An 11387-nucleotide genomic window follows, 5' to 3' on the forward strand; every position below is an offset into this window, starting at 1 on the left:
GTGGGGGCTCTTTGTTGTGGTGCACAGGCTTCTCATTACGGTGGCCTCTTCTGTTGCGGAGCACGGGCTCTAGGCTCATGGGCTTCAGTAGTTGTGGCGCACGGGCTTAGCTACTCCACAGCACGTGGGATCTTCCCAGACCAGGGCTCGAACCTGTGTCCCCTGCACTGGCAGGCAGACTCTCAACCACTGTGCCACCAGGGAAGCCCAGTTGTGGACATTTTATACCATTACTCTTGAAACATCTTATGTTGACTTCAAATTAATAAACCTCGTTGGTGTTTTCTGTTAACTTTAGATGAAAGATACATAGGCAAAGGCAGTTAAATACCACAGGAGAAATGATTCAGAGAAACATGGGAAGAGTTCAAATTGTTATCTAGAATTTCTTTGCAGCTGTTGAAAGCATGATCTCTTTAAAAAAGTAACTTCAACAAATGTCTGTAAGTGTTCACAGATGAAAATTAGTAAACTTGCAGATCTCAAGAACAGTACAAAGCTGAAAATCATATTATAAGCAACAGAAAAACAGAATAGCAATTAAAAACCCAGCCAGGAAGGTAGTAGATAGACCTCAGGAAAAAAGAAAAAAGGATATAGAAATTATTACAGAAAGAAGATACAGAAGTCCAAGGAAATAGGAAAAACAACTATGTATATGAAGAGACGATTACAAGTGGGATAGAAAACATACTCAATTACATGATAGAAAATTCATGACATAGACCAGTCACAGATGGTCTCAGTGGATCATTTCGATCAACAGTAACCATGGGGAAACAGAGTCATAACACCACCATGTGTCCTAGTGCAATTTCCTAGCTTCAATGATAAGGAATAATTATATAGTCTCTAAGCTACAAAAGCATGTCATATATGATGATGGGAGTGAGGAGGATTAGAATTCAAGTTGTTGGCCTCAACCTCCTCTATAGCACCTTTAATGCCAAAAGATAGAATATTAAGAACTATGTAGTTCTGAGAGAGACAGAGTACAACTCAACTAATTTATACAAAATTAAGTTATTCTTAAATTATTCTTAAAATATAAAGACAACATATAAAGTGTGTACCCCAGGGCTTCCCTGGTGGCACAGTGGTTGGGAGTCCGCCTGTCGATGCAAGGGACACGGGTTCGTGCCCCGGTCCGGGAAGATCCCACATGCCGCAGAGCCTGGGCGTCCGGAGCCTGTGCTCCGCAGCAGGAGAGGCCACAACAGTGAGAGGCCTGCATACCGCATATTAAAAAAAAGCACTTAAAGTGTCAACCCCAGGGCTTTCTTAGAAACACTACTGTATGACCAAGTCAACTAAGAGATGAATGAAAATAAATTTGGTTATTGAGCAGAATGGAAATGTTATAGTCTTTGGCAATTTTAAAAGTTAAGCTGGGAGAGAGAAGGTAGGAATGACTATAGGAATACTTATTGCTCATAATTCACAACTAGGATTACAATTGAATTATGTCGTTATAAAAAAGAAAACTCCGAAGTGTTTAAAATATTTTTTCTTTAAAATTTATTGGAGTATAGTTGATTTACAGTGTTGTGTGTCAGTTTCAGGTGTACAGCAAAGTGATTCAGTTATACATATAGCTATTCTTTAGATTCTTTTCCCATATAGGTTATTACAGAATATTGAGTAGAGTTCCCTCTGCTATACAGTAGGTCCTTGTTGGTTACCTATCTTATGTAGAGTAGCATGTGTGTATTCATCCCTCCCTGCTACGTTTCCCCTTTGGTAACCATAAGTTTGTTTTTGATATCTGTAACTGTTTGTTTTGTAAATAAGTTCATTTGCTTTTTTTAAATTAGATTCCACATATGAGTGATATATGATATTTGTCTTTCTCTGGCTAACTTCACTCAGTGTGATAATCTCTAGGGCCATCCATGGTGCTGCAGATGGCATTATTTCATTCTTTTATTATGGCTGAGTAATATTCTACTGTATATATGTACCACCCCTTCTTTATCCACTCCTTCACTGATGGACAATAAGGTTGCTTCCACGTCTTGCCTATTGTAAACAGTGCTGCTGTGAACATTGTATCATGTTTTTCTCCAGATGTGTATGCCGAGGAGTAGGATTGCTGGGTCATATGGTAGCTCTATTTTTAGTTTTTTAAGGAACCTCCATAGTGGCTGTACCAATTTACATTCCCACCAACAGTGCAGGGAGGGTTCCCTTTTCCCCACACCCTCTCCAGCACTTATTATCTGTAAACTTTTTCATGATGGCTATTCTGACCAGGGGAGGTGATACCTCACTGTAGTTTTGATTTGCATTTCTCTGATAATTAGCGATGTTGAGCATCTTTTCATGTGCTTTTTGGCCACCTGTATGTCTTTTTTGGAGAAATGTCTATGTAGGTCTTCCACCCACTTTTTGATGGGGTTTTTTGATAGAGAGTAATCCCTTGTTGGTTGCTTCATTTGCAAATATTCTGTGGGTTGTCTTTTCGTTTTGTTTATGGTTTCCCTTTGCAAAAGCTTTTTAATTAGGTCCCATTTGTTTGTGTTTTTAATTTCTAGGAGGTGGATCCAAAAAGATTGCTGTGATTTATGTCCAAAAGAGTGTTCTTCCTATGTTTTCCTCTAGGAGTTTTATAGTATCAGCCTTATATTTAGGTCTTTGATCCATTTTGAGTTTTTGTGTTAGGGAGTGTTCTAATTTCGTTCTTTTACATGTAGCTGTCCAGTTTTCCCAGCACCACTTATTGAAGAGACTGTCTTTTCTCGCCTCCTTTGTTGTAGATTAATTGACCAGAGGTGCATGGGTATACTTCTGGGCAAAAACATTTTTTAATGTTGTTGGTGAAGAAGCACATATTGAAGTTAACTTCAAGTAAAATTAAATTGAATACTTTGTATTTCCACATATTGCCTGAATATCTTGGCCAGAACACGCATGGCTTGCAAAAACCACAAAAGTCACCTTTAATAAAATTATGTTAGAAAGAACAAAAATCAATGCAAAAATATAAATTAGAACCAACATTAAGTTGATAACAAGAAAAACCAAGATGTGGTGGTTCTTCAAAGTGAAAATAAAAACTGGCAAATTAACTTGAGAGTAGAGAGAATATTCAATCATAGCATTATGTAAAGAGAAAATTCTTAGAATACTAAATAGAATTGGATGGTAATACATTATAAAGAGTGGTTTAACGTGACAGTTAATGACAAATAGAAAGTACTTGTTACAGAAAATAGGGACAAAACCTTAATGCACACAGCCCTTTTTAAGCAATTCATTGTTTTCAACTTTCTCAATAGAAGGAAATATTTGAACTGCTAATTTTATGGATAGACAAAAAATAATCCAGAAAACGTCTTCCCCCAAGAAACATGAACGAGCCCTATATAAGGAGATTAATTAATTCCAAAGAAATCAGCTGTCAAGGCACATCATAACCTCCCTTCTGAACTGTGGGAAAGTTGATGGAAGGAGCTGACTTTAGTCACATCTGTATTCCCTGAGCCTGGCACAAAGCCACAGTCCAAGGATGGATAGGTAAATAACCCAACAGATCTGGCTTATGAGGGACTGGGTATCACATCCTTTCTAACAAAGAGGATGTCTTGCATTAGGTTATCTGAGGATGGATAAAGAGGGAGAAAAGGATAGGAAGAGCACTGTTCTGTAGAAGCATTAGTTCAACAAATATTTACTGACCACTTACTATGTGTTAGGCATTCCACCAGACTCTGGGAATACCAGCAGGGACTGGAAGGGAAGACAGACATAAAACAAATACTCATCAAAATGAAGTAGTTACCAAGTATAGTAAGTGGCATACAGGGTTCTATAAGAGTGTAACAGGTGAATCTAACTTAGACTAAAGTTTAAATTCCAGCATTAGATTGATTAGATTATTACATTAGGTTTGTTGGTTGATAATGTTTATATGATTCGTTACATTTGGGTGATCAGAGCAGGCCTTTTTGAGATAAGTGAGGCATTAGCCAGGAGGCCTGGGAAGTACCTAACAGTGCCCTGAGGTGGGAGAGTGCTGGGTACTTCAGAGGAGCAGAGAAAGGCTGGTCTACCTGGATCCCAGGGAGTGAGCACGGTAATGGCAGGAGATGGGGTCATACCAGTGATGTTCTTGTAGCCCATTCTAATGATGTTGGACTTCATCCCAAGTGTAATCAGTGAGCTGATAAGTCACCTGCACTGAAAAGAAATGAGGGGCACAGTGGACACACTTGACCCATTTATGGGTTTTGCTAAACAATTTGCTTGGAAACATTTCCACACTGTTTTGCCATTAATCAAGTTTCATTTCACTATTAATATATGTCCCCAAATAAGAACTGTCATTTGTGGAGTTATAACAATAAGTGTTCTTATTTAGAAAACCAAGTACTATCTCTTTTCATGTCTCTCATTCTTGCAGCCCACCTTTCTCAGGCCCAGATCCTATGAAAACCTATAACATCATATTGAGGGGGATTGACATGATAGAATTTCCAAAGAAGATTGCCAAAAATGCTGCTAATTTAATTAAAAAACTATGCAGGTAAGCATTTCAACCACATTATTTTTTAAAGGATCATAATATGGAAACAATTAGATTCCTTAACAATTATTTTATTTTTAGGGATAATCCATCAGAAAGATTAGGGAATTTGAAAAATGGAGTGAAAGACATTCAAAAGCACAAGTAAGTGTTCTTTCCTTATAACTTTAGGTTTGAGAGTTCAGAAAGTATTTTCCCAGGCTGATGTTTTTAAGGTAGTGGTTGTATATAACTGATGCAATTAATTAGTCTATGGGAATATCCAAGGAGACATGTAGACTAGTTAGCCTTGTTATTTAAGACCTTTCGAGTTGCGTCTCTGGGACTTTATTTAGACACATCTGACCCTCTGACATTCTAAACAACAGATTCACTGACTTTAGTTTTTCCTGACTCAAACTAACTAGCACTTTTCCTCTTGAGCATGAAGAAGAAATACATATTTTTAATCCTGGAATTCTCTTCTCTACCAGAATATTAAAAACAAAAGTACTCCACCATCTATCATGCCTCATTTCCTTGACTCAACCTAAAATATACTTTTCCAACCATTTCCTAGTTAAGAGTACAGTCTTTTTTCTCTGTCATAGCATCTATTTTTTTTTTCCAAGCAATAGTAGCATCTTGAATATCAGACCTTATCCATGTTGACTGGATGTATCTGAAGCTAAACTAAGACCATATTGGTTTTTCCCTATTAGTCTGTTTCTGTAACATGCACAGGAGATTCACATATCTACCAAGAGGAATGTGTTTACCCTATGAATGTCTAAAAGGCCTGCCAGGAATTTGGTGTAAGCATTTGTGAATGATGAAACCTTTCAAAGACAACAACAACAACAAACCTTCTGTGATATTTGGCCCCCATTTCTACAGAAAAGCCATACGCAAAATACCTTTATTCTACCAAAAAGAAAAAAGAAAGAAAATGGGATACTTAGAGACCAAGACAGTGATGTGAACAGGTTAATTAACTGAGGCTGCCCACTGAATCAGTGACAAAGATGGAAAGATAATTTTCTGTCCTGACAATTCATGCCCTGATTCTACCTTCTTAAAATAAATCTGTAGGGCCCAGCATATTATGACATTTATTAAGTTATAATGATTGTGTAGGAACAAGGTCCGAGAGACATTATGACTGAAATTACTAGAATAAAAAGGAGTTGCTTTCTAATTAGTGTCTAAAATTTTCACAATTAGATTTTTTTAAAAATATGCATTCCATTTAATAAGCTAATATTTAAAAACATGCAGTTAAATTGAAAATGTTTGCCTGTTTTCCATCAGTCATGGACATCATATATAGGTTGCAATGCGAAGACTTCAGCTGAGGTAAAATGTGTTTAACTGTCTACTTCTTTTCCTTTCTTAGATGGTTTGAGGGCTTTAATTGGGAAGGCTTAAGAAAAGGCACCTTGACACCTCCTATAATACCAAGTGTAAGTAGACTTTCCAGCTTGTACTAGTGTGACACACGTGAAGGTGTTTGTCAGTCATCAAAGGTCTGCTATTTTTACATTTTTATCCTATGATCAGATTAGAAACTATAGGAGAAATACCAGATTAAAATAGTGACATCTTCTAAAATCCAAGCTTAAAAACGGTGTTAAATATTGACAGAAGAGTATCATGAATCTTTTTTTCCTCGTAATATAAAACCTTTATACATCTTTGCCCAAGAATATATTCACCTTATTTAGTCATATTCATGAATTACCACCAAAACTATGTACACTGTTTTAAATTTCTGCACATACATCTTCTCTCTATACAAGATGCCATAAGTTCTTAACAATTTAGTGTGTACTTGAGTATACTTGGTGTGAGTTAGGATTATCTGCTATTGTTACCTTCTGTTTATGATTTCAGTTCACTCTCCACCATGCTCTGTCTCCAAGAGTCCAACCCAAATGGACCACAACAAAACATTCACGGCCCTTTGGTTTCCTGTTGGGTGTGGTCAACAGTCCAGCAATCAGTTTCAACAGCTTTCAATTCCTGGCCTATATTGTCTCACTTACGCCCCACATAGCTCCTCTTCCCCTGCCCACATAGTACTCTGAAGCACTCCTAAGCACAATGGTGTTCTTTTAAATTCTCTTTTCTTAACACATTAGGTGTTTTGTTAAACTGCTAATCCACTAAGTCAACTAAGTGTTTACACGCTATTAACCTGAAATAGATTTCAATTGACTGCATTTATAGATACAATACTATATCTAGCTAATAAAATGTGATGTGTCTCAACTAAGGAGGAGAGGGCTGCTTTGCAGTCCTGAACCTTTCATTTATATACTTCCTTTTTCTGGGACTAATTTAAGATCACTTCTTCTACAGAAATATTTTTCCTACTTCTAAGATTTATTTCTACACTAATATTTATGTTTATTCACAAAGCAAATTACAGATGCTAACTGCATTCATAAAGTTTTACTTTTAGAACAAGAACAGTATAAGAAACTTGAAGAGGTAAATATTAAGTCTAAATTATCCTAACTTATATTTACCAGGGGTCTCCTTTTATGCAATCAGTAGTGTTAAATTATATGGGGGAAATATATATATATATATATATATATATATATATATATATATAAAATAGAATATGAGGTCCTAAATATTATAGAATATAAGGGAAATTAAAGTGTTTCTTTACTGCTTTTACTCATGCTCTGCAGATTGGACTTTGCCCAGTAAACTTGTAAGAGTTTTTGCTTAAGGTTAGAAAGGGCTTTTTATCATACTTAGAATAAATACACGGAAATCCTTAAGATGACTTCTGCCTATTTCTCATTTCACTCCCCTCCTCTTTTATACAGTAGCCAAATTGACCTCTTTTAGATACTTCATAGCATGGAGCTCTCTCTTTCTCACCTCAGGACCTTTGCATGTGCTATATACCCTCTTTATGGAAACCATTAATTCTTAGGTTTAATACTTTTTCCACAATCACTCTTTTTTACTCATGACACCTTGTACTTTTTCTTCATAGCACTAACCAAAGTTTATAATTATCTACAGCTGTAATTATTTGTTTGAATCACACAATTTATTCTTTCCTAGAGTGTAAACTCCATGAGGGCAAGAGCCATGTCTATTTTTATTCACCACTATAACCCCCAATACAAAGGACAAACCTGCTCATGGTAGACATTCCAAAAATAGCCATTGAATACAGACTGAATAAAGAATGTTTTAAAAATCTAGCTTGGAAGGCCCCTAAAAAAAAAAATCAGAAAATTTTACTGTTCGTTCTCTTGTTCGCAGGTCGCATCACCCACAGACACAAGCAATTTTGACAGTTTCCCTGAGGACAATGACGAACCACCACCTGACGACAACTCAGGATGGGACGTAGACTTCTAATGTATTTCCCTTACCTGCTTCTGCCTTGCTGAAGACAGCTTTTTCTGAGACACAGCTGCCAGCAAACCTGAAAGAAAGAGAGAAGATTAGTGCTCGGGGTCACCATGATGCCTTTGATCGATGCTGCTCCAGTAACTACAGTGGCATTAGGACTTATTGCTTAGATGACAATAGTGCTCTTTACATGTTTTCTGTTTGAACCTAAAAATAGCAGTTGACATGGTGGTCCTGAAGCAAAGCCTTTCACCAGTAAAGAAATGTTTTCTATTGTTGCAATGACCTTGCTTTGCTCTGATTATAATTTGAAAGACTGTAAGAAACACTTCAAAGAGAGTCAGTACCTTGCTAGAATTATCAAGAAGATCAAAAAATAATATATTGGGTACGATAGATTAGATTACTGTGGTACAAAAACTGGACTCTTCCCTTTCTTCAAGTGAGGGTTGTAGACTCTGTTACTGCAAGCTGGTGTAAATACCGTATACAAGAGGACCACACATCTGCTGGTCACAGAGTTCATGTCAAACCAGTGCTAGAAGTTTCATGATTTTCTTTCCCAGCAGTGCTGATGACGAGACTGAATGTTACCTTTCCTTTCTGACAGATTTTAAAAACTGATATGATCAAAGCACAACTGCTATGGAGTCTGCAGAGAAGTCTCATAGCAGGTATATATGTGTTTTCACAGAGGACTGAAGAACACAACATGCATGATATTTGTTTCTTTTTGATAAATTGGCATGACAGAGTGGGACAAAAGCAATTCACAAACCATTTCATATTTTTTTAAATAGCGTGCTTAAAGATGGTCCTGGAAATAAATGACTAGCAGCCAACTGGTTTTTATTTATCTCACACACCCTCAAACTGAGGCTTAAAATATTCCCTTTTATAAAAATAAACCCTTAGGGTAGGGTAGGGTGGGGTGGGTTGGAGAGGGATGAAGATCCACCCAAAAAAAAAAAAAAAAACTATATATAGGTGCTATGTATATCTTTCATCTGTAAATGTCAGTGTCTAAACAGACAACACAAATTCTAATCATTACATGTGTAGCCAGAGAATCAAGCATTTTCACTAAATTTATCAAACCAAACTTCTGTCAGATTTCACTCATACGACATAGTCTAGGGTTGAGGGAGACACAGCACAGTCTAGGGTTGAGGGAGAAAGGTGACAAAAAATATATTTGAACTAGCTTCTTGTCTTAGGCCTGAACCAAGAAAAGAAAAGAAAGCAAGCACAAAATCATTAAGATTCACCCGATGAGAACCCTTACCTATGTGAGGTCAGGGAACAAGACAAGAACCTGGGCAGGTGTGATGACCTTTTTGTCAATGGGCAAGGAGTCTATTAGCATGTGAAAGGAGGAAAGGAGTAGAAACAGGAACCCGATTTCTTAAAAGTAAATTGGAGCTAAGTAGAACAGAAATACTACAATTCTGAAATATCAGACTAGCTAGGAAAGACCAGATTTGAAATATCGAATTGATTTGCTTTTTCACATGGGGAAAAGGTGGCAGGCCAGTTGGCAATTACTAGCTGTCAAAAGTAGCACAGCCATTTGGAGCTTTTCCTGGACAAGTAGCATTGTACCTCCTTAGACAAATGTATAATTTTATGAGCTGTCATCCTGATTTGGAACTGTATATGAACATGGCATATTAAACAGAGGTTTGATCTTTTCCCGTAGAGAGTGTTTAAAAAGTCAATCAAATATAGACAGTTCTGCAAAACATATGTCCACCGAGATTATATAGTATCCAAGAAGGCATATATTATGATTTTTGTTGGAATTTTTCATACCAAGACTACTTTAGAATATGATATGTTATCAAAATATAAAAATCTAAGAAACATTTGGAAAATAAGAGTATTAAGGGTATATTATATATAATTAGAATAAATTTAAATGAAATTTTGATCCTAAGATATTATTATTATTCTTGTATTATCGGATTTTTCCCTCCCTGTTTCTCAAAATTGAACTATTCCTCAAAATACTCAACTTCTTCTACAGATATTAGAAGATAAAATTAAACATATCAAGTTAAAATCCAGCTATGAATGCTACTTCAGAAGTTTAATATTGCTTTTAATTGGGCTTTTAAAAATATAATTTCAATGTTATTAGTCAACGTTCAGTGATTTTTTTTTTAAAGACAGTGGTGTAGGCGTGCTAAAGGTTTGCTAGAATATTAAATTCACCTAGTCATTTTAAGTAAGAGAATCTTCTCCTGCAACTTTTTAAATATTCCAATAGCCCCAGAGATTAGCACTTACTGTGGATTTGGAACTATGGTTCAAGTCTAAGACAACCAATATGTACAAGTTCTATAGAAAATGAAGAAGCAGCATTCAGCATAATGTAACTGTAGGTCATTTCTCCCACTTGTTAATGCATCTTTGTTCATTTCACCTGTGGCATTACATTAGGATGTCTAAAGCAATCACCAATAAAGGTGAACTACATCTTTCAAGAATTACTAAGAGAAAACATTCATCTAATTTTCAACATTGAATTTTAAGGATTTAAATCTGTCTTAATGAAGACACTAGGGCTAAAATTCATGGTCAGCTTCATAAAAAGCACATCTCACTTTATTTCTGAATTTTTCATGCCCCCTCTATTTTCTTCCACTAAAGAACATCCAGATAAGTTAGAATAGCGCCAACTTGTTTGATTTGTTAACTGACTTTCTTGTTAATACTTCAAGTATGGGAAATAAGGGCTTTCTGTGTGTCTTGACTCACAGGAAAACTGAAAACTGCCAAGGAAAGGAGCAATGTAACACCTGAGATAGACTGAATACATTAGGGAAAGTGATTTCTGGAAATTTGCTAGGAATGATATTTGTTTGTCCCTTCTTTGTAATTAATATAGGAATCAGATCTATGTGGCATTTAAAACAAATTTATTTTGATTATATTCTTTACAAATCATAACTTTTACTTAAAATTATGGGATATGCATGTGAATCACACATGTATAATATATAAATTCAACTACTGAATTTTTCTTGTCTCATTTCTAAAAGACTGAACTGATGGTGAACTTAAATTTAAAGAAGTCAGCTACTGCACCGAAAATAAGGATATTAGAGCTGATTTCATACAGTAGAGGTGATTTGTGCATTATCCATTACAATGTTTTCTTTCACAGTAGGACCACAGACAAATATTTATGTAAATAGGTATTTCTGTGTGATATTTTGTGGTACATGTAACTTTTTTTAGTGTTTCACAGCATTATTATTTCATTTAATTTGTACTGAATAATGTTTTTAGGTCCAAGTAGACTTGAATTAATGTCATAATTGTCAGTATTATTGAAAATTATGTCAACTGTACTGTTTATCCATCTGTCCCATAGTTTAGAACATGACCTGGCTATCTGGCATTGTTGCAAGTGCCTTAAATTCATGGCATCCTATTAAAAAAACAAATTTGGTGTTATGCTGCATGACAAAGACAAACACACCTCAAAATGTTG

At 35.8% G+C, this 11387-nt stretch overlaps 1 protein-coding gene across 1 annotated transcript in view; it reads left to right on the top strand.

Annotated features, from left to right (window-relative positions):
- Positions 1 to 8079, top strand: part of LOC132439843 (cGMP-dependent protein kinase 1) — a 1104652-nt gene extending 1096573 nt beyond the window's left edge. The window contains exons 15-18 of the mRNA XM_060034572.1: positions 4403 to 4525; positions 4607 to 4669; positions 5901 to 5967; positions 7796 to 8079. Coding sequence (XP_059890555.1) covers positions 4403 to 4525; positions 4607 to 4669; positions 5901 to 5967; positions 7796 to 7894 — 352 coding nt within the window. The 3' untranslated portion in view covers positions 7895 to 8079. The remainder of the gene's footprint in view (positions 1 to 4402; positions 4526 to 4606; positions 4670 to 5900; positions 5968 to 7795) is intronic.
- Positions 8080 to 11387: the final 3308 nt, after the last annotated feature.

This window comes from Delphinus delphis, chromosome 16 (assembly GCF_949987515.2).
Source record: "Delphinus delphis chromosome 16, mDelDel1.2, whole genome shotgun sequence".
Lineage (NCBI taxonomy): Eukaryota > Metazoa > Chordata > Mammalia > Artiodactyla > Delphinidae > Delphinus > Delphinus delphis.